This window comes from Elephas maximus, chromosome 20, assembly GCF_024166365.1.
Source record: "Elephas maximus indicus isolate mEleMax1 chromosome 20, mEleMax1 primary haplotype, whole genome shotgun sequence".
Taxonomy (NCBI): Eukaryota; Metazoa; Chordata; class Mammalia; order Proboscidea; family Elephantidae; genus Elephas; species Elephas maximus.
The window spans coordinates 15889523-15912902 of record NC_064838.1 but is presented as its reverse complement, the minus strand read 5'-3'; the positions used below and the strand labels follow the sequence as shown (position 1 = coordinate 15912902).

General features: G+C 36.7%; 1 protein-coding gene across 1 annotated transcript in view; it reads left to right on the top strand.

The window, feature by feature from the left end:
• The window catches only part of TMF1 (TATA element modulatory factor 1), a 42721-nt gene extending 19341 nt beyond the window's left edge, over positions 1–23380 (top strand). Inside the window, exons 9-17 of the mRNA XM_049861935.1 lie at positions 8816–8908; positions 9601–9757; positions 13628–13820; positions 14658–14727; positions 14961–15053; positions 16435–16536; positions 16820–16972; positions 19386–19511; positions 20536–23380. Of these exons, the coding sequence (XP_049717892.1) occupies positions 8816–8908; positions 9601–9757; positions 13628–13820; positions 14658–14727; positions 14961–15053; positions 16435–16536; positions 16820–16972; positions 19386–19511; positions 20536–20679 (1131 nt within the window). The 3' untranslated portion in view covers positions 20680–23380. The remainder of the gene's footprint in view (positions 1–8815; positions 8909–9600; positions 9758–13627; positions 13821–14657; positions 14728–14960; positions 15054–16434; positions 16537–16819; positions 16973–19385; positions 19512–20535) is intronic.

Here is a 23380-nt window from a genome sequence, read left to right as displayed (position 1 = left end):
ACCCTCTATTGTGATCCCTGTCAGAGCAGTCAGTGGTGATAGCCGGGCACCATCTCATTGTATTGGACTCAGTCTGGTGGAGGCTGTGGTAGATGTGGTCCATTAGTCCTTTGGACTAATCTTTCCCTTGTGTCTTTAGTTTTCTTCATTCTCCCTTGCTTCCGAAGGGGTGAGACCAGTGGAGTATCCTAGATGGCTGCTCACAGGCTTTTAAGACCCCAGTCCCAACTCACGGAAGAAGAATGTAGAACATTTTCTTTATAAACTATGTTATGCCAACTGAGGTAGATGTTCCCCAAGATCATGGTCCCCACATCCCTCAGCCCAGCAGTTCGGTCCCTCAGGGAGTTTGGATGTGTCTTTGGAGCTTCCAGGACCTTGCCTTGTACAAGTTGTGCTGGCTTCCCCAGTATTGTGTACTGTCTTACCCTTCACCAAATTACCACTTACCTATTGTCTATTAAGTGTTTTTTCATCCCCGCCCCTCCCCGTCCTTGTAACCATCAAAGATTGTTTCTTTTTGTGTGTAAACCTTTTCATGAGTTTTCACAGTAGTGGTCTCATACAGTATTTGTCCTTTGGTGATTGACTTATTTCAGTCAGCATAGTGTCCTCCAGATTCCTGCATGTTATGAGACGCTTCACAGATTCATCATTGTTCTTTATCGTTGTGTAGCACTCCGTTGTGTGTATGTACCACAGTTTGTTTATCCATTCATCTGTTGATGGGCATCTAGGTTGATTCTATCTTTTTGCTATTGTGAACAATGCTGCAATGAACACGGGTGTACACACATTAATTTTTTAAACATTGTATTATTAAAGTTTCCAAACATACTTAAAAGTAGAGAATATTACAACGAACTCTCATATACCTATTTGTAAGAGTCAGTAATGTCAATATTTTGCTACACTTGCTTTATCTCTCTGTTTTTCTTTTTGTGGCAGTAAGATTTTCAAGTGCGTTGCTGGCATTTTGTCATTTCACCCTTAAAAATATCCATATGCATTTCTAAGAAAAAGGACACTTTCTTACCTAACCACACTGACCATTATCACATCTAACAAAATAGCAATAATTCCTTAATATGTAAAGTCTAATCTGTTCACATTTCCTTGAGTATCTCAAAAATGATTTAATTTAGAACAGTTTTCCTTTTCCCCCATGCCATTGACTTCTTGAAGAAACCCAGTTATTTGTCCTTTATAATGTCCACTTTATAGGTGTCTGATTGCTTCCTTGTGGTGGCATTGAAGTTTTTCCTTAGCCCCTGTATTTTCTATAAATTACAGTTTACGGAGTTCAGTTGGTGAGATTTAAGGACAGCTTTTTGGGCAAGAGTACTTGGTGAGTGGCACAGTGCGCTGCTTACCACGTCGCACCAGGAGGCACACAGCGGCTGGTGGCTCCCTTTAGTGGTGCTAAGGTTTATTAGCTTATTTGATGGCAGCCAGATCTTTTCATTGTAAAATTCTCCATGGACCTTTCTCCTGAAGGTTTTAGCACCTTTTAATGATTGTTGGCTATATCAGTTAATTTATTTGGGGTTGCAAAATGGTGATATTTCTAACGATGCCATTTTTTCTAAACCTGTTAGTTGAGATTTTATTGAATGAAGCACTTTCACATAAACTAGAGATATTTATTTGGCTACTTTGAAAAGGGGGTTTGTGCCCTAACTACTTTTAATGGTGACTAGTTAAGTTTTTTTAGTTAAGTTTTTTGGCTGCTTTTTTTTTTTTTTACTTTTTTTTAAGTATCAATATGAACTAATGGGTATTTAAAATACTCATTTTGTTTTAATCTATTGTAGTTTTTAATTCATGTTCAAATTATCCCATCTTCAGCCAGTAAAAAGCCCCTTGAAGCTGATTCAAGGGACTTTTTATGATGACCACTGTATTTTCCCATAGCTATTGTAACAAATTACCACAACTTGATGGCCTGACACAACACAAGTTTATTCACCCACAGTGCTGGATAGCAGAAGTCTGAAATCAGTATCACTGGCTAGAATCCAGGTGTGGGCAGGACCATGGACCTTTGGACGCTCTAGAGGAGAATCTGTTCCTTGCCTCTTGTAGCTTCTGGTGGCTGCTGGCATTCTTTGTCTGGTTGCATCACTCTGATGTCAGACTCAGCTCTCTTCTCTTCTGTGCCTGTATCACATCTCCCTCTCCTGAGCAATCCTGGGTGCAGAGACCAGGGCCACGTGATGCCGGTCCCCGCCCCGCCCCCCCCCCCCCCAAGATATCCAAATCCCAACCCCTGGGATCCTTGAATGGTACCTTATACGGCAAAAGAGGACTTCCTGATGTGACTTGAGATTAGGAGATTAATTTCCATGATTTAGGTAGGCCCTAAATGCAACCACAGGCAACTGTATAAATGACAGATGGAGGGAGATTGGACACAGAAGGCAGAAGGTGGTGTGAGGGTGGAAGCAGAGAGGGAGCGATCTGAAGATGCTGTAGTGCTGGCTTTAAGGATGGAGGATGAGCCGAGGAAGGTAGCTCTAGAAGCTGGAAAAGGCGAGGAGACGGATTCCCCCCATAGCTTCTGGAGGGAATGCTGTCTTGCTGACATGTCGATTTTGTCTCAGTGAAACTTGGTGAACTGAGAGAATAAATTGTGTTGTTTTAAGTCACCGAGTTCATGCCAATTTGTCATAGCAGTTTAGGAAGTGAAAACAGCCACATTAGTCCTTGACAGCACAGTAAAATAGCCCAGGCTCATTATGCACATTTTTGTCCAGGTAGCTTTGGTCTCCTTTACTGGTGACAGGTATTTAGAGACCACAGTTTGCTCGTTAGGAATGCCTTTTCCTAATGAGTTGTTATTGCTTCTAGACTTTTTTAGTGGACAGAGCCAGAGAATACATACTTACTTCTAAAAGGAATTAAAAATCGTGAGATTATATTGATATTTCCACTTCAGTTTAAATATTACAGGGTTTTAATTTTTTTACTTTTTTTTTTTAATTGTGCTTTAGGCGAAAGTTTACAGAGCAAATTAATTTCTCATTAAGCAGTTAATACAGATTGTTTTGTGATATTGGTTGCCAACCCCGTGATGTGTCAGCGCTCTCCCCTTCTCAACCTTGGGTTCCCCATTTCCATTTGTTCAGTGATTTTTTTGATTTTGTTTATACCTGCATCTCTTTTGTCTTACACTGAAAATGTTGTTCCTAACAAGAAAATCTTGTTTCCTAACATTTACCTGGTTACTTATTTGCTTTCTTTTAACTATACTTAAAATTGCTTAATGATAATAATAATGTTATTACTAACCTTAAATCTGCTGAAGAAAGTTTGAAATTTCCTTGCTTTTCTTGTTTTTGGTCTTAGAACTAAACGTGCAGTTCATATTTTGTGTTCTGAAGTCCTTCGAAATAGTTTTTCTTTGTGTAGGTTGTGTCACCCAACTTGATATATTCTTTAGGTTTGTTTGTTTTCAGATTTTAGGGAGCGTTTTTCTTTCCCAATGTCCTTGTATTAAAAAAAAAAAAATGTTTTAAATTGACATAAAACGTTATATAACATAAAATCCACTGTTTTAACCATTTGAAAGTGTATGGTTGAGTGGTTTTTAGTGTTCACAATGGGGTACAGCCATGACCACTATCTTAAGTCCAGAACGCTTGTATCTCCCCAAGAGAAGCCCTGTACCCATTAAGCAGCTACTCCCCCAGCCCTTGGCAACTGCTAATCTGCTTTACGTGTTCATGGATTTGCTTATTCTGAACATTCGTAAAAATGGAATCATACAATATGTGGGCATTTGTGTCTGGCTTCTTTCACTCAGCATGATGTTTTTCTGGTTCATCCATGTTGTAGAATGTATTGGTATTTCAGTCCTTTTTTATGGCTGAATAATATTCTTATTATATGGATATACTACGTTTTGTTTATCCATCAGTTGATGGATGTTTGGGTTGTTTCCTCTTTTTGGCTATTCTGAATACAGTTTTGAACATTCATGTACAAGTTTTTGTGTGAAGCTGTGTTTTCAATTCTCTTGGACATACAAGTGGAATTGCTAGGTCATAATAATAACTCTGGCTTTTTAAAGAGCCACCACACTGTTTTCCACAGAACCTGCACCATTTTACATTCCTACCAGCAATACTTGAGGGTTCCCACTTCTCTATATCTTCACCAACACTTGTGTCCAGGTGTTTTTTGTTTTGTTTTTTGTATCATTGTAACTATCTTGGTGGGTGTGAAGTGGTATCTCATTGTAGTTTTGATTTGTATTTCCCTGGTGACTTGATGTACGTCATCTTTTCATGTGCTTATGTGCCATTTGTATACCTTCTTTGAAGAAATGTCTATTCAAACCCTTTGTTTTTTAATTAGGTTACTTATTATTTTTGAGTTGTAAGAATTCTTTGTATGTTCTGAGTACTAGACCCTTATCAGATAAATGGTTTGCAAATATTTTTTCCCATTTTGTGGTCTGTCTTTTCACCATCTTGATAGTGTCATTTGATGCACCAAGGGTTTCAATCTTGATGAAGTCCATTTTATCTATTTATTTTCTTTTATTGCTTGTGCTTTTGATATCATATTTAAAAAACTGTTGTCTAATCCAAGGTTTCACAAATTTCACATGTATTATTTCTAAGAGTTGTATAGTTTTAGCTCTTACGGTTAGGTCTTTATCTTTTTTGAGTTATTTTTTATGTATGATGTGAGGAAGGGATCCAGATGCATCCTTTTGCATGTTAGTATCCGGTTGTCCTAGCACCATTTGTTGAAAAGACTATTTTCCCCATTGACCCCAATGTCTTTTTGATTTAATTGTATGTTTTGAATATGTAAAATATGTGATTCCAAAGTGAGAAACATATAGCAGAATATACATAGACAAGATTTCCTTCCAACTTAAATCCCTTTCCCATTTGCCTATAGGTAACAAATTTATTAGCATTTTGTTTATCTTTTTAGTGTTTCTTTTTGTAAATGCAATAAAATATGTATATGTATACATTTACGTATATACATACACATATTTATGTATGCACACGTTCATACCCATGTTAATTTGTATCTCTTCATCTTTCTGACATAAAATATAGTTTATACGGTTTTATACATTGCTTTATTCACTTAACAGCCAGGTGAGCACTTCATAGCAGAATCTAGAACTTTTTTTCTTTAATTCCTTTTTAGAGTTATATACTGCTTTATTGTATCAATATCCCATTGTTTATTCATCCAGTTTTCATTGATGGGTATTTGGCTTATTTCCAATATTTTGCCATTATAAGTCACACCACAGTCCATATATTCCTTATATTTCTGCCACTCTATTACTCTATTACTAGGATAGGTAAATATTAGTACTTGAAATTTAAAGTTCATTGGAATAATGTTTTTGTTGTTAGGTGCCGTTGAGTTGGTTCCAGCTCATAGTGACCGTGTGTACAACAGAATAAAAGACTACCCAATCCTGCAGTATCCTCATAATCCTTGTTATGCTTGAGTCCATGGTTGTAGCCACTATGTCAGTCCATGTCATTGAGGTCTTCTTTTTTTCAATGACCCTCTACTTTACCAAGCATGATGTCCTTCTCCAGGGACTGGTCCCTCCTTTTAACACATCCAGAGTATGTGAGATGAAGTCTTGCCATCCTTGCTTGTGAGGAGCATTCTGGCTGTACTTCTTCCAAGACAGATTTGTTTGTTCTTCTGGCAGTCCATGGTACATATTTGTATACTTTTCTTTGCCTGGCAGAGTGCTTTGCTAGGTAGGTGTTGCATATATATACAGCTTTGGAATTGGTTGATGTATGGGATGTGCAACAATCATATGTGAAAGTACATTGGATGGTATAAAGTGTTATAAAGAACAATACATGACACAAGACAACATGTAGCTAACAGGAAGTTGTACATAATACATTGATTTCTCCCAAAATTTTATTTATTTTGCTGTTATTGTTGGGAATATACATAGCAAAACATGCATCAATTCAACAGTTTCTACATGTACAATTTAGAGACACTGATTACATTCTTTCAGTTGTGAAACCATTCTCACCCTTCCTTTTCTGAGTTGTCCCTCTGTCATTAACATTAACTGTCATCTAAGGTTGCTATCCGCTCTTTCGTGTTGGTGTTGTCACTTTGATCCCATATAGATAGTTCTTAAAAGAGCATAATGCCCAAGGCAGACCTTTTTTCCTAGCTAAGCTAAACTATTGTTTGGTTTTAAGATGATTTCAGGGGGTATTTTTGGTTTAAGGTTTAAAGGTTGTCTCTGGACAATACTTTCAGGGGTTCATCCACCCTCCATAGCTCCAGAACATCTAGAATGCATGAGAATTTGAGATTCTGTTCTATGTTTTCTCCTTTTTGATCAGGATTCTTCTATAGAATCTTTGCTCAAAATGTTCAGTAATGGTAGCTGGGCACCGTTTGTTTCTTCTGGTCTTATGGAAAAGGGGGCAGTTGTTCAAGGAAACACTTAGCCACCCATTCTATATCTTCTTCCTGTTCCTGACCCTCCTTCTTCCTTTGTTGCTCCAGGTGAATAGAGACCAATCATTGTGCCTTAGATGGTCGCTTACAAGCTTTTAACAACCCAGGCACTACGCAACGAACTAGGGGGTAGGACAGAAGCACTAAACACATTATTAGGCCAATTAACTGGGATGTCCCATGACCTTAAACCTCTAGACCAAGAAACTAAATCCCATGAGGTGTTTGGTTGTACATAAGCAGCCTCCTCAGGAGCTACTTATTTATTATTTTATCATTGTTATGAATATATCTATCACACAACTTTGACGATTCAGCTTCTTACAGGTGTACAACTTATTGACAGCAACTGTAATAGTTGGCTGTGCAGCCCTACCCATAATCAGTGCAATTTTTCCATCACTGTTAACCCCGGTTTTTCCCCTCCCTCCTGCCTTGGTAACTATTAATAATCTTTGGTCTCCATACATTTGTCTTCTCTTGTCTTTTTATGGAACCCTGGTGGTACAGTGGTTAAGAGCTATGACGAGCTATGGGTCTAACCACAAGGTCAGCTGTTTGAATCCACCAGCCGCTCCTTGGAAACCCTATGGGGCGCTTGTACTCTATTCTGTCCTCTGGGGTCACTATGAATTGGAATCAACTTGATGGCAACAGGTTTTGGTTTTTTGTCTTTTTTATAAGTGAGGTCCTGCAATTTTTTTCCTTTTATTTAGCTAAGCATAATGTCTTCAAACTCCATACTGTAGCATGTATCAAGACTTCATTTCTCCTACTGGCTGAGTAGTATTCCATTGTATGTATGTTACCACATTGTGTTTATCCATCATCTGTTAATGGACATTTAGGTTGTTCCCACCGTTTTGGCTGTCATGAATAGTGCTGCAGTGAACATCGGTGTACACGTGTGTGTTTGAGTCTCTACTTTCAAGTCTTTTGGGTATATACCTAGGAGTAGAATTGCTGAGTTATATAGTAGTTCTATTTTTTCTATTTTTAGTTTTTTGAGCCATCTCTGCTCGGTTTTCCACAATGGCAGTACCATTTTGTATTCCCACCAGTGATGGGTAAGGGGCCTTGCCAACATATGTTATTTTCTGTTTTTTGTTTTTTTATCATAGCCATCCTAGTGGGAATGCAGTGGTATCTCATTGTGGTTTTGATTTGCCTCTCTCAGATGGCTAATGACACTGGGCATCTTTTCATGTGTTTGGTGGCCATTTGAATGTCTTCTTTGATGAAACGTTTGTCTTAGTCCTTTGCCCATTTTATGATTGGGTTGTCTTTTTGTCATTGTTAGTTTTATGTATATTTTGGTTATTAGATTCTTGTCGGATATATGGTTTCCGAAGACAGTCTCACAAATGGTAGCTTGTCTTTTCACTCATTTGGTAAAGTCTTTTGATGAATGAAAGTTTATAATTTTTATGAAGCACCATTTATTTATTTGTTGTTATAGCTGCCAATCCATTGTTGAAACCTAGGCCTGACAACATTGTCCCTGCTTTTTCGTCTAAGAATTTTGTGGTTTTAGTTTGTACATTTAGGTCCTTAATCAGTTTTTAATTTGTTCTTGTATATGGTGTGAGGCATAAATCCTGCATGTGGAAATCATTTTTCTGCATGTGGAAATCCAGTTTTCCCAGCACCATTTATTGAAGAGGTTTTTCTTTCCCCATCACATGGACTCAGCGTGGACTTTGTTAAAAATCAGTTGACCATAGATGTGTGGGTTTATTTCTGGGCTCTCAATTCTATTCCATTGACCTCTGTGCCTATTGTTATACTAGTACCAGGCTGTTTTGATTATTGTAGCTGTATAACCCATCGTCATGAAGTCAATTCTGACTCGTAGCCAGCCTATAGGACAGAGTAGAACTGCCCCATAAGGCTTCCAAGGAGTGGTTGGTGTACTCCAACTGCTGACCTTTTGGCTATCAGCTGAGCTCATAACCACTGTGCCACCACAGTAGCTGTATAAAAAACCAAAACCAAACCCACTGCCGTCGAGTCAGTTCCAACTCATAGCGACCCTATAGGACAGAGTAGAACTGCCTTGGAGTTTCCAAGGAGTGCCTGGTGGATTCGAACTGTGGATGTTTTGGTTAGCAGCCGTAGCACTTAACCACTACGCCACCAGGGTTTCCGGTAGCTATATACTATGTTTTAAAATCAGGAAGTGTGAGTACTTCTGCTTTGTTCTTCTCTTTCGGCAGTGTTTTAGCTATTCAGGGCCTCTTGCCTTTCCATGTAAAGTTGAGGGTTGATTTTTCTATTTCTGTAATACTTTGATGCTATTTTTGACAATGTATGGTTTCTCCTCCTACAGGTGGGGGACCTTAGGCTGGCACTGCAACGTGCAGAACAAGCAGCTGCCAGAAAAGAGGATTATTTACGCCATGAGATCACTGAACTCCAGCAGGTACTGTCACAGTTTTTCTAAACACAAATCCAAGAAGTGTGTTTTTTCCTGTAAATAAAAAATGACTCAGTATGGTAATGTTCATGGACTTGAGAGGATTACTGCTATATTTCTCATTTGCTATATTTTTATGGCTTATAAGAATAAAATCACAGTGGGTACTTATAAAATTATGCAAAAAAAAGTCCCTAATTTTGTTTATGTGATTTTATGAGAGATTTCTTGTTTCTTCGTACTCAGTATCATCTCTACACTTGCAGTAATTGGTTTATTAGTTATCCTCATTCTTTGATCATTGTAGGGGAAGTAATTACTGCCCAGCGTTACATTGTTAATTTTCATTCAGTGAGTATGCGCTGGAAAAGGAAGAGGACGCACAACTCAGACTGATCTTTCTCTTTTTATAAATACTTTAAAAATATTTGGATGAGGCATCTACTGGGAGGTTTGGATTAACTCTTTACCTTTAGGTAATTAAAATCTTATTTTAGAAATGCTCTGTAAAGAAGCACTTTTTAGGTACTCTGTTATGCAGCTTAACTCAAACTTAAGAATTGAACAATTAGAAAATAAGTTAATAAAATAAATAATCTTTGGGAAAATAAATTTTTCTATAAATCTTTCATGAAGTTTAGGTTTGCTAGTGTTTTTATTACTGTCAGTGGTAATGACTTAAGAATTCCATGATTCAGAGACTCCAGGAAGCAGAGAATCGGAACCAAGAACTGAGTCAAAGTGTTTCATCAACAACAAGACCATTACTTCGACAAATAGAAAATTTACAAGCAACTTTAGGGTCCCAGACATCGTCGTGGGAGAAGTTAGAGAAGAACCTCTCTGATCGGCTTGGTAACTGCTTTAGTTTTTATGCTCGGTGCAGAAGCCCTTCCATCTCATTTATAGAATTAGAATAATGGTATGAAATTGAAACTTGCTTGATCGATATTTACTATTTGTGTCTAACTTGTAGATTTTTACCTTTTTTAACATTTATTTTCTAATACTGTAACTGAGGCTTTTTCAAACCATCTCCACCCCCCGTCCAATGTATGATAACATACACTGTCTAAAATACGTGTGTCATTCTTCACTTCTTTTTACAGACTGCTGCACTCAATTTTTTCCTTGTCCTTTGGTAAATCTGACTGCTCTCTACTTTGTCTGCACTAGGGTAGGAGGTAGGGATTAGATAGGGTTCCAGTCAGTAGCAGAATTCCAGGAGCAAAGATAGATTCCAGGAGCAAAGATAGGGCTAAGGAGGGTCTAGATCAGACCCCAGTAGAGAAATTCTGTGGAGTCTTAAGATTGCATATTTTCATTCTTTACGGACATGCCCCAGGTTTCCGTTCAGTGCTGTTTGTAAATAAAAGGAAAATTATTTTTCCATGATTTTTATCTTCAAACACAGGTAATATATGTATATATTAGATAGCACAGAAGCTGGAAAATTCATGAAAAATTCATGTGTGCCTTCTCTATCCAAAATTAATTGTAATTAGAGATGTAATGGTATAGTGATAAAAGCAGACCTGAGTGGGTTTCGGGAAACATGGACAGTAATCTCAGTGTTTTTTGTTTGTTTGTTTGTTTTGAAACAACTAGCCACACAGTGTGGAGCAAGTCACTTAGCTTCTCTGGACTCCTCTCTGTAAATGAGAAGGGGTAAACTTTCAAATCTTTATTCAGTACATCCCTAGGATGTCTTATAGGCTGCTGTCACGGCAAGAGGGAAGCTCTGTGTCTTAATCATCTAGTGCTGCTGTGACAGAAATACCAAAAGTGGATGGCTTCAACAAAAAGAAATTTATTTTCTCACAGTCTAGTAGGCTAGAAGTCCAAATTCAGGGTGTTGGCTCCAGGGGAAGGTTTTCTCTATCGGCTCTGAAGGAAGGTCCTTGTCATCAGTCTTCCCCTGGGCTAGGAGCTTTTCTGTGCAGTAACGCCGGGTCCAAAGGACATGCTCTGCTTCTGGCATTGCTTTCTTGGTGGTATGAGGTCCCCACTCTGCTTGCTTCCCTTTCCTTTTATCTCTTGTAAAATAAAAGGCAATGCAGGCCACACTCCAGGGAAACTCCCTTTACATTGGATCAGGGATGTGACCTTAGTAAGGATATTAACAATTCCACTCTAATCCTCTTTAACATAAAATTACAATCACAAAAGGGAAGACAACCACACAATACTGGGAATCATGGCCTAACCAAGATGACACATATTATTGGGGGACACAATTAAATGCATGACACTTGGTTAATAAGGTGCTGTACTCTTCCAGGCTGCTTAAATGAAAGTTGCACCTCCCTTGTCTGTCTTTTTTATTGGCGTTCCGTGTAAGATTTTGTCTGGAAAAAAGGCTCATCTCCTTAAAAAAATTTACTTAACTAGATGAACCTTCATATATTTTTTAAATTTATAGGTATCAATTTTAGTTCTTTTGTTTCTTCTGTGTCAACTCTTTTGAGACCAGTTGTAATATGAGACATCTGAAATTGTTACCCTCTAAAATGACTATTTATTTAGCAATAAATGAAAGCTCGAAGCCAGTATTTTTATATTTTTTAAACTGGAGTCTACATACTCTCAGGGATATGTGGTATTGTGCTGGGATCTAGGCAAGGCCATAGGACAAATACACCATATAGTGCTGTGAAAAGCAGCATAGATATAGTATGAAGCAGAACTAGAAATTCTCCACATTGGGCAAATATGAGACATGTGAGCTTTCAAGGGGGCAGGTTCGGTTTTTATCCTCTGTTATTAGGTATAGCGTGGTGAAGAAAAAGTATGTGTTGTTGCATTGGTTAAAGCTCAGAATCCTACTTTTTTTATTGAAGTTTTTATTGCAGTAATTGTAGATGAACGTGCAGTTGTAAGAAATAAACAGGAAAGTCCCTTGTACACTTTGCCCAGTTTCTCCCAGTGTTAACATTTTACAGAACTGTAATGTAGTATCACAACAGTGTTTTATTATTGATACAACCCACCAATTTTATTCAGATTTCTCCAGTTTTACTTGTACTCATTTGTGTGTATGTATGTGTTTTAAGTTCTGTACAGTTTTGTCACCTGTGTAGGTTTGTGTATCCACCACCACAGTCAAGGTATTGAAAAGCCCTAGTACCCCAAGGCTCCCTTGTGTCACCCCATGTCTCCCTCATCCTCCTCCCTGCCTTATCTCTAACCCCCAGTAACCACTAATCTGCGTTCCGTTTCTAAAATTCTGTCATTTCCAGAATATTATATAAATGGAATCAGACATATGTGACATTTTGGAGTTGCTTTTTTCGTTCAGTATAATTTCCTGGAGATTCAATCAGTTGTTGAATGTATCAGTTGTTTGGTCCTTTCTATTGTTGTTGGAGCCCTGGTGGGACAGTGTTTAAGCGTTTGGCTGCTAACCATTAGGTCGGCAATTCTGCTCTGTCCTATAGGGTCGCTATGAGTTGGCATCCACTCGACAACAATGAGTTTGTTTTTTTGGTTTATTGTCATTGTTATTTCTGTTGTTATTCCATGGTATGTCAGTACCACAGTTTGTTTATCCATTCACCTGATGTGTAGGACATCTGGGCTGATGCCAGATTTTGGTTATCACAGATCAAGCTGCTATATACCTCCCTATATGGTTTTTCATGTGAACATAACTTTTCATTTTTCTGGGATAAATGCCCAGGAGACCAGTTTCTGGGTCATATGGTAGCTGCATGCCTAGTTTTTTAAGAAAATGCCAAACTGTTTTCCTGAGTGGCTGTATGGATGAAAGCGGTCCATGTTTTCCACGTCCTTGCCAGCATTTGGTGTTGTCACTCTTTTTTCTTTTAGTAATTCTGACAGGTTCATAGCGATAGCACATTCCAGTTTTAATTTGATTTTTCTTAGTGGCTAATGATGGCGAACATATTTTCATGTGCTTATTTGCCTTTTGTGTATCCACTTTGGTGAAATGCCTATTCATGTCTTTTGCCCGTTTTCAAATTGAATTGTTTGTTTTTTCACCATTGAATTTTGAGATTCACACACACATATGTGTGTGTATATATATATATATATATATATATATATTTAACGTTAACTGCTTTGTTGGATACGTGATTTGCAAATATCTTCTCCTAGTCTTTAGCTGGTCTTTTCTCCCAGACTTTTTTTTTTTTTTTTTTTAGCCAAGAAAACTGGGCTTTCATAGACTATTATCTTCACATGGGCTTTCAACCAAAAGCTGAAAATTTTTTTGAAGTTTGAATTATCAGTTTTTTCTTTTATGGGTCGCACTTTTGATATCAAATCTAAGTACTTTTTACCCAGCCCTAGATCTCAAAGATTTTCTTCTATGCTTAAAATTTTTTTTACAGTTTTGTTTTACGTTTTTTTTTACGTTTATCTATGATCCATTCGAGTTAATTTTTGTATATGGTATTAGGTTGAGGTTCTTTTTTTGCCTGTGGATGTCCATTTACTCCGCCATCATTTTTTGATCCACTGCTTTTTAAAGACATGATTCCACTTTTAAATGAAAATATTTTGGGGAAAGAATGATCAAGCAGGCACAAGTTAAGATGAATTGTTTTGTCTCTGTAGGCAGCCCTGCCTTAGGCACTAAGTACTTAGCAGTTTGTAGTGTGGCTACTGCATCACTAAAAGATTGAACTCCGAATCTACTTGGTATCTTGGCCTCTTAGGCACATATATATATATTTGTTTTTTTTCTTATTCTATAATCAGGTGAGTCCCAGGCCTTGTTGGCGGCAGCAGTTGAAAGGGAACGTGCAGCCTCAGAAGAACTCCTTGCCAACAAAATTCAAATGTCTTCCCTGGAGTCACAGAACTCTCTCTTAAGACAAGAAAATAGTAGATTTCAGGCCCAGCTAGAATCTGAGAAAAATAAGCTAAGAAAACTGGAGGATGAAAATAGTCGGTGAGCATGTTTTGTCAAGTGTTTTTCTTGGTAGTTTCACGTCATGTTGAAGGGCTTTTTTAAAGTGTACTGTCAGCTTTGAGTTTCATAGCACTCACTGAGAAGTAAAAATAAATATTTTCAGTGTTGAAAGTCAGGGTCCTTGAATAAAATACTACAGCATGATATTGCTGGGATTCATCGAATTTCCCATAAACTTTTGAAATTGTGTGCCATGTTTTATATGTTTTGGCATTTTTGCAGGGAAAGGACTCATAGCTTTAATCAGAGTTTTTCAAAAAAGCCTGTAACCATGAAAAAGTATGACCATTCTTTGAAGTTGTTTTTATATTAGAAGGGTTTTAGCAGCATTCTAGCCTATCTAAATAAAAGTCTGGATTCTTCAGAAATTACAAGCTGTAAAATTCATCTATCTGAAATTATAATAAAGCTGTGATGAGAGTATTTTTGCCCTCTCAGTTCTTCCTTGGAAATTTTGCTTTTAAGAACAAGTAATCAGGTAAAAATGATTTATAGAGTAAAATACCTGAGCTTTTACAAACATTCTCACAGAACCCACTAAATGAGTTTTTGCAGAATCTCAGAGTAATATTGAGGATTATTTTTAGAAAGTTGTTCTCCCAATGAAATCTGAACCCAGAGCATGCAATAAACAAAATGGTAAAAGTGGAGGTTTTTCCCCAACCCAGGTGATCTGGAGAACACAGCTGGAAAATGCCTGCTGTAGAGCTTGTCATGGAAAGAGTGATGAGAGATATAACTGGAGTACATGAAGTAGTGAGTTTTTAATAGTCTATACTGTCATCTTTTCTGTTTTAATTCCCTCTGGTTTGATAGGTGCCAGGTCGAATTAGAAAACCTGAAAGATGAATATGTAAGAACACTTGAAGAGACAAGGAAAGAAAAGGTACTTCTGTTAGTGTTTGCTCACCTCTTAGGGCTTCCATTAGAGAATGGGTGGAGGTGACGGTGGACTGATGGGAGGCCAAGAAGAAGTAGGTGATGCCGCTGCTCGTGGAACTTGGCCTTTAGTAGTAAATCAAATAGGAGTATATACTTTATGTTCCTGACTTTGAGATTGACTTATGATGATGGCATGTAGTATCACAGAAATTATCTGACTTTATCTTCCTCTGTTAGACACTGTTGAATAGTCAGTTAGAAATGGAGAAAATGAAAGTTGAACAAGAAAGGAAAAAAGCAATTTTCACTCAAGAAGCAATAAAAGAAAAGGTATGGGATTTTGTTTTTCTTTGTTTCTGGTGTAACCATTTAGTAATGGTTGTCATTAATCATTGATTGTTGCATAATTTTGTTTATACTTTGTAAATACCATTTTTTGTGTCTAAAATTGGTATAGTGACGAGTTCTAGTACTGTAATCACTGCCATGCTCAGAGTAAGTCAGAGTAATCTGAGTATATCCAAGAGATCTGTGGTTTTAGGGTTTGAATTACAGAACCTCTTGCCCCTTTGTAAATGAATTTTGTAGTCTCTCATTAAACCTAATGTACCTCATTTGACCAACAGGTACCTTAGGAGTAAAACTGGTTTGTTTACTTTCTTTCTGATTAATGAAAGTAATTGTTCTAAAGTCAGTTTCCTATATTTGGAGGATTGGAGTGTCCTTGGTGGTTAAGTATAATATATTAAGACTATATATATAAGTTAGGAAACCCTGGTGGCATAGTGGTTAAGTGCTACGGCTGCTAACCAAAGGGTCGGCAATTCGAATCTGCCAGGCGCTCCTTGGAAACTCTGTGGGGCAGTTCTGCTCTGTCCTATAGGGTTGCTATGAGTCGGAATCGATGGCACTGGGTTTGGTTTTTTTTTTTTTTTTTTGGTATATATAAATTAAAATAACCTTTGGAATGTTAAAAAACACAATAAAAATATAAAATAAATAAGCCAGAAATTTTATGTTATTTAAAATTCATCAGTAATTTTTATGCTCTAAAGGTTGGAAACCCTGGTAGCATAGTGGTTAAGTGCTATGGCTGCTAACCAAAAGGTCGGCAGTTTGAATCCGCCTGGCGCTCCTTGGAAACTCTAAGGGGCAGTTCTACTCTGTCCTATAGGGTTGCTATGAGTTGGAATCGACTCGACGGCAGTGGGTTTTATTTGTAAAGAAATACGTGTAATTGTGGTGGTGTGTTATATAATAAGTTAGTTCATATAATTGTTTCAACAAAAACAATCACATTGCATTTAAAGGAAAAACCAAATCATACTGTTGTAATATAAATGGGTCCTGAGATATTTGACCAAGTCTGTTTACACTTTTAAATTACTAAATACTGTGCTCTTGATACCACAAAACCAAACCAAACCCTCTGCCATTGAGTCAATTCCTACTCATAGCGATCCTATAGGACAGAGTCGAACTGCCCCATAGGTTTCCAGGGAGCAGCTGGTGGATTCAAACTGCCGACCTTTTGGTTAGCAGACAAGCTCTTAACTACTGTGCCACCAGGGCTCCATCTATATCATTTTGGTTGGGGGCAGGGGGAAGGAATTAGAATGAGTCTTTGTATCATTAACCCTAGAGAGCTTTCTTGCTTTTTCTGTTTCTGCTCTTTAATATGAACTGAATTTTTTTTTTTTAACTCTTTAAGGAACGCAAGCCATTTTCTGTTTCTAGTACTCCCACGATTTCACGCTCAAGTTCCGTCAGTGGAATTGATATGGCAGGGCTACAGACATCTTTTCTGTCTCAGGTGATGTTTTATTTCTTATCTGTGATTAGTTCTTAAACTGAAAAATGGTAAAGGGAGGAATAGATGACAGATTGGCTGTCACCTTGATCTTCCCATTCCATAGGCAGTTCATCAGTATATTTGTGAAGAATGCTAATTGCAGTGAGGAAATCCAGACAATTTCTGCCTTTGAGAAAGTCAGAGACGTTTTAAAGCAGGAATTGACAACCTTTTTGTTTGAGCCTTATGATGGCATACAATCTACAATATCTGTGTGTGCTTTCTTTTTATTTAATTAACACAGGATGAGTCTCATGATCACTCATTTGGACCAATGTCTGCATCAGCAAATGGAAGCAATCTCTATGATGCCGTAAGGATGGGAGCAGGATCAAGCGTTATTGAGAATTTACAGTCTCAGCTAAAGCTAAGGGAAGGAGAAATTACTCATTTGCAGGTATTGGAAAATATTAAATGTACTATTAGAAGTAAATAAAAATTGGGGGCCCCATAAACAGTACCCTTCAGTTCCCTCTGAACAGATTGAGAAATAAGATGAAATAGAGCATGTGAATTACAAAATGCCTCCTTTATATTACTGGTAAAGGCTAGTTGGAGAAAATAGCTGAGGATGAGAGCCAAATGAGCCTGTTAACTGAATCCCAGAATTGGGCCAACTTACCTACTCTGTCAGAGGAAATTCTGGGCTAGAGCAGGCCTGCCCGTGTGTTGGAACCTGCCCAGCTAAGACTTTAGGCCTCTAGCAGGACAGAATGTCTACCCCCTTGCAGACAGCTCTTTCACAAGAGCAAAAAAGGAAGTTGCTGAGCTGAGCAAGTCTACGTTGTTCTTCCCAAGTTTATCACTTAGATAGTAGCCACAACTTTTCCAGTGAGGAATGAGTAAAGGGGAGGAGAGAGATTAGAAGTGTAATACCCTGCACGTGGAAGAAAATGACATAGTGGGGAGGGAGAATTTCCCATCTTATCTTGCCTTTTAAAAACATTAATGCAGTTAACAAGAAAAAGAGAACCTAGTCATAAAATGGGCAAAGGACTTGGAGAGACATTTCACCAAAGAGGACATTTAAATGGCCACTAAACACATGAAAAGATGCTCGGTGTCATTAGCTATCAGAGAGATTCAAATCAAAACCACAATGAGATACCATTTCACTTCCACGAGGATGACTGAGGTTAGAAAAAAAATAATGTTGGCAAGGATGTGGGGAAATTGGAACCCTATGCATTGCTGGTGGGAATGCAAAATGTATAGCCATTGTGGAAAGCAGTGTGGCCGTTCCTCTAAAAACTAAAAATAGAACTACCATATGACCCAGTAATTCCACTCCTAGGTATGTACCCAAAACACTTGAAATCAGAGACTCAAAGAGAGACTTGTACATCATTGTTCACTGCAGCACTATTCACAATAGCCAAAAGGTGGAAACAACTGAAATGCCCATCAAACAGATGAATGGATAAACAAAACGTGGTCCATGTATACAGTGGAATACTACTCAGCCAGTAGGAGAAATGAAGTCTTGATATATGCTATAGTATGAATGGAGCTTGAGGACATGCTGAGTGAAATAAGGCAATCGCAAAAGGACAAATAATGTATGATATCACTTAACGGAAAAAGATAAGAAAAAGCTAACGTTTAGAGACAGAAGTTACCAGGGGTGGAAGTGGGGAGGGTCGTTGCTTATGGAGCAGTGAGTCTCGGTTTACAGTGATGGAAAACTACATTGATTAATGGTAGGGTTGCACAGCTGATTATTGTAATTGCTGTCAATGAGTTGTATATCTGTAAAAAGTTGAATTGGCAAAAGTTGTATAATAGACTTTTAACAACAAAGACAGAGTAGCTGCTGGGGCTGCTTATGTACAACCAAATACCTCATGGGGTTTTGTTCCTTGGTTTGGAAGTTTAGGGTCATGGTTTCATGAGACATCTCAGTTAATTAACCTCGTAACTTGTTTAGTGCGTCTCTTCAACCTCCTAGTTCATTCATTGCACAGTGCCTGGGGTCTTAAAAGCTTGCAAGTGTCATTCCAAGGCACTAAATTGGTTTCTATTACCAAGAGCAACAGAAGGAGAGTTACAGATAGGAGGAGGAAAGGGAATGTGTGGCTAATTGGCTCCATGAACAACTGCCTTCTTTGCCATGAGACCAAAAGAACTGGATGGTGCCTGGCTACCATTACAGAACATTTTGATCAAAGATTTCATAGAAGAATCCTGATCAAAAGGGGGAAATGCAGAACAGAATTTCAAATTCTCACAGACTGCAGATTCCTGGAGTTATGGAGGGTGGATAAACCCTTGAAACTATTGCCCTGAAATAATATTTAAACCTTAAACCAAAAATATCCCCTTAAAGTCTTCTTAAAACCAAACAGTAGTTTAGCTTAAACTAGTAAACAATGTCTGCCTTGGGCATTATGCTCTTTAAGAGCTACCCACACGGGATCAAATTAACAACGGCCATTCAAAAAATTAGATAAGAACTTTAGGGAACAGTGAATTATGTTAACGAAGGAGGAATAGCTCAGAAAAGGAAGGTGAGAATGGCTGCACAACTTGAAGAATGTAATTAGTGTCACTAAGTGGTAAATGTAGAAACTGTTGAATTGGTGTTTATTTTGCTGTGTATGTTCTCAATAACAACAAAATAAATAAAATTTAGAAAGATACAGTGAGAAACATTAAAACATTTTACCTGTCTTTAGTGTTAAACTTGATGTACTCAAAAGTAAGTAAAACATATATTCCTTCAAAAATAACATATTAAATGTGTTCATATTAGTGGGGGTATTAAACAAGATATATTTTGATTTAGGCTATTTTCTGGTAATGTTTCTTAGCTAGAAATTGGCAATCTGGAAAAAACCCGATCAATAATGGCTGAAGAGCTAGTTAAATTAACAAATCAAAATGATGAACTTGAAGAGAAAGTGAAAGAGATACCCAAACTTCGAACTCAGCTAAGAGTAAGTAAGCTTTGGTTAAAGATGAGCCTAAAATATTTTAATACAGTTATATTAAATGTCATATTTTTACTTTACATAAAGCATGTTTTTAATGATTTCTTTGAAAATCAGACTTTAATATTTGATAGGTGCCCTGGTGGCTCAGTGTTAAGTGCTCTGCTGCTAACTGAAAGGTTGGCAGTTAGAACCCACCAGAGTTTTAACATTTGAGTAAAGAACTAAGGATAATTTTTTTTCATTTTGCTTGTTACATTACTCAGGATATTTTTCACAACTATGCTTAGATGTGTAGAGAAGAAATAAATAGTATTTGGCCAAGGCTCATTGTAAGATTGCACTATATGTGACATAGAGCCTCTGGGTGCCGTAAATGGTCAAACACTGGACTACCAACTGAACGGTTGACAGTTCAAACCCCAGAGGCTCTCTGGGAGTAAGGCCTGGTGATCTGCTTCCAAAAGATGACAGCCTTGAAAACCCTTGGAGCCCTTCTGCTCCACATACATGGGGTCACCACAAGGCCATGAGGAGGGATTGACTCAACAGGAACTAACAATAACAATACATGACAGTAGTGATATTCATTGACATTAGATGTCTTCACAATTAGCATATTTGGATTTTGTGAGACAATGTTAAACCTTAAATGAAAATATATTTTCTTTTGACTTTTCCTGTGAGCTAAGTGCCAGGTATAACACTTACCCACAATGAATCAAAGAGATTTAAATTGCATCAAGCGTTGTTAACACTGGTGGGAGAGAAAAAAAGTAACACATGTATGGGGAAAATGGTAGACTAAGTACAAAGATTTGGTAAGATTAAAAACCATTTGACTTGATTTTTTTTTTTTTAATTATGTGCTGTGTATTTTTATTCCAATTTAGATCATAGTATGAGCTTAAATTTTAAAAGAGATGAGTATATACTTTAAATTGTAATGTGTTTACTGTTGATTCATTTATGATAACATTAAAGATGTTCTGTGCAGTGATTTTAAAAACTGAAAATGTGTGTTTTGTAGGATTTGGATCAGAGATACAACACTATTCTGCAGATGTACGGAGAAAAGGCAGAAGAGGCCGAAGAACTCCGACTAGATCTTGAAGATGTGAAAAATATGTACAAGACTCAGATAGATGAACTTCTGAGACAGAGGCTCAGCTAACTTCTGGAAATGGCACTCCCATCAAACTGAATGTAAACATTTAATATCTAAATGCAGACTTCCAATAAATTCTTTTAAAGAATTACAAAATGAGATTTACTGTAGAGTTCAGGAATTAAAGATTACTTTATAGTGTGCAGTCCTGTTTGCAGTTAAATTATTTTGTGCAATATCTGAACTTTATTTTTGAAACTCTTCTTTAAAGATTAGTTTTTTAAAGTATCCATTTTATTTCACCTTGTATAGCACAGAGATTACTTTATCCTCATCAGTCTGGTTATGGAAGGAGAGTGGTGTTCATATATGTATTGTAGAAATATAAGTAATTGTATCTATAATGTATATGTGTATGTATATATGAGAACATTTAAAGAGTAATGTTAACATATGGAAACTTGGGAATCTTTTACACTTAAATCTTCAACATGTTGAATGAAAATGTACAGTAAATGTTCACATAAAAAAGTTACTGCCATTATTAAATTTTGACCTAAATTTTTTTTTATTGTGGAAGTCATGCTGACGCTGTCTGAAATTTAGAGGGTGAATAATTGAAATATTTTTTATTTTTTGGTCTGAAAGTTTTCTAAATTTCATGTTCTCAGCCAGAAATTGGTGTAGTTCTTAGTACATGAATTTACTTTACTCAGCTTCTAGGAATAAGTTTGTACAAATGTCCTTTTTGTTCGCTGTCAGGAGAAAGCTGCAGCTATTCGAAGTTATTTAGGCATAATTGGGTAGTGGAAAAATTTTACTTAATGATTTTGTGATGGGATCAGTAACATTTAAGTGGTTTTGAAGAGGTATTGTTTTACTACCATTTAAAATCAATAAAAAACTCATTGCGGTTGAGTGGATTCCGACTTATAGCAACCCAATAGACAGGGTAGAACTGCCCCACGGGGTTTCCAAGGAGTGGCTGGTGAATTCAAACTCTTGTCCTTTTAGTTAGCAGCCTGAGCTTTTAACCACTGTGCCACCAGAGCTCCAAAATTAGTAAAAAGCATGTAATTATTAATACAATTTCTTGTTTAAAAATTACTTGCTCACATTTTGTAAAGCCACATCTTTGGCACATTAAAAAATTGTTTGATATTACAAATAACAACATAGAGAATTATAGGAGTCAATTTAAATTTGGCATTTTGCAATTCTGTATAATTTACCCTTTTTTTTTTTCGTGACGTGAAAAACTCAAGAATAGTATGGAATAGCTTTAAAAATAGCTATGCTGTCTTCCAAATGTTAGTTTGTTCAGAATTTAATCAGTCTGTGTTTTAGACCTGTGAAATATTTTGATAATGTTATTACTAAAAGTCATTTAACTGCCTTTACTTACAAATAAAAATTCTCATTTAATTTTCAGTTAAATTTTAAAAACTGGTATTTTAGAGTGTTAACTAAATGTAAGGCACGTTGAAGAATTTTGGAGAACTTTCAGGGGAACTGAAGTGACCTCATTTTCTCTCTTTTTGTATTCCAGACAGCATTTCTGTCATTAGAGCTCTGATTTTTAGCATCGATAAATATTCTTTGAGTGTGAGCCAAATTCACAAAATTAATTTTCTATATTTTAGTGGTAATAAGCACTAATATCTTTTGTCAGCTTGATTCTTTTCCTAAAGATTCAGGGGCAGAATGTCAAGATTGATAGCAATAAGAAATGTACAGAATTAGAAAATACAGGAAACTTAAATTGCAGAATTCTGTCAAGCATTAGAAACTGCCTGAGTTCAGGAATTTTGAAATTGTTCTTTTAAAATAGCCAACAGTGAATCAAAACCAAAAACCCTTCACGTTGCAAGAAAGGATTAAAATAAAACTCTTTCCTATACCTTATAACTTCATAATTTTAAACAATTTATTTTTTCTTAATCCTTCTTAACGTTAATAAAATCAATTTAACAAAGTTTTAAAGTGTTTTCAATTTATTTAATTTTAAGGATAACAGCTATTTAAATTTCTTTGCCACACATTACTGTTTATTCACAAATTAACAGCTGATATTCATGCTGAGCTTGTTTTGACTGCTATGAATTTAGTTCAATCACTTGATACATTCATAAATTCAGGTTTACGGAATCACTTTCTTGAAAAACTCCACTAAGTGGCAGAATACTTATTGAATGTTGGTTGCTGTATTTTGCTGTTGTCATTAAAAATTCCTTATCCATATTCCACTAAAAGAATATATTTTAATGGATAAGAAAATAGTTTGCCATCAGATATTTCCATTATTGGAAGAAAACATGAAGAAATTACAAATATTATAACAATTTCAAGAATACAAAAAAGTAGAAGAGGTGTGAACGCTGATGTTTGGAGATGTATAGACAGGTAAGCACAGACTACAGAGAGAGGTCTTACCAACCCCTTGGAGGCTGAATCTGGACTACTGTTCCTTTGCCTCTTTTTTGAGGACTCCCAGTTGCACAGTGTTTTTATCATGTGGAATGTACCAAATTTATCTCTGTGTGTTGTGATTTAGGAGATTCTAAATATGGATAATCTGACCTCAGGAAGCATAAGCTTTTGTAATTAAGTAAATGAAAAGACTGTTCAGGAAAAAGTTTGTTCTCATGATCCTCAAGTGATTTATTTGATTTAATAACTGAAAATTTATTCAAATGCTTAGTAAGAGTATATATAGTATTTAGGAAATAGCTACAAGAAAAAGGAGGAAATGACTAGATGTTTTATG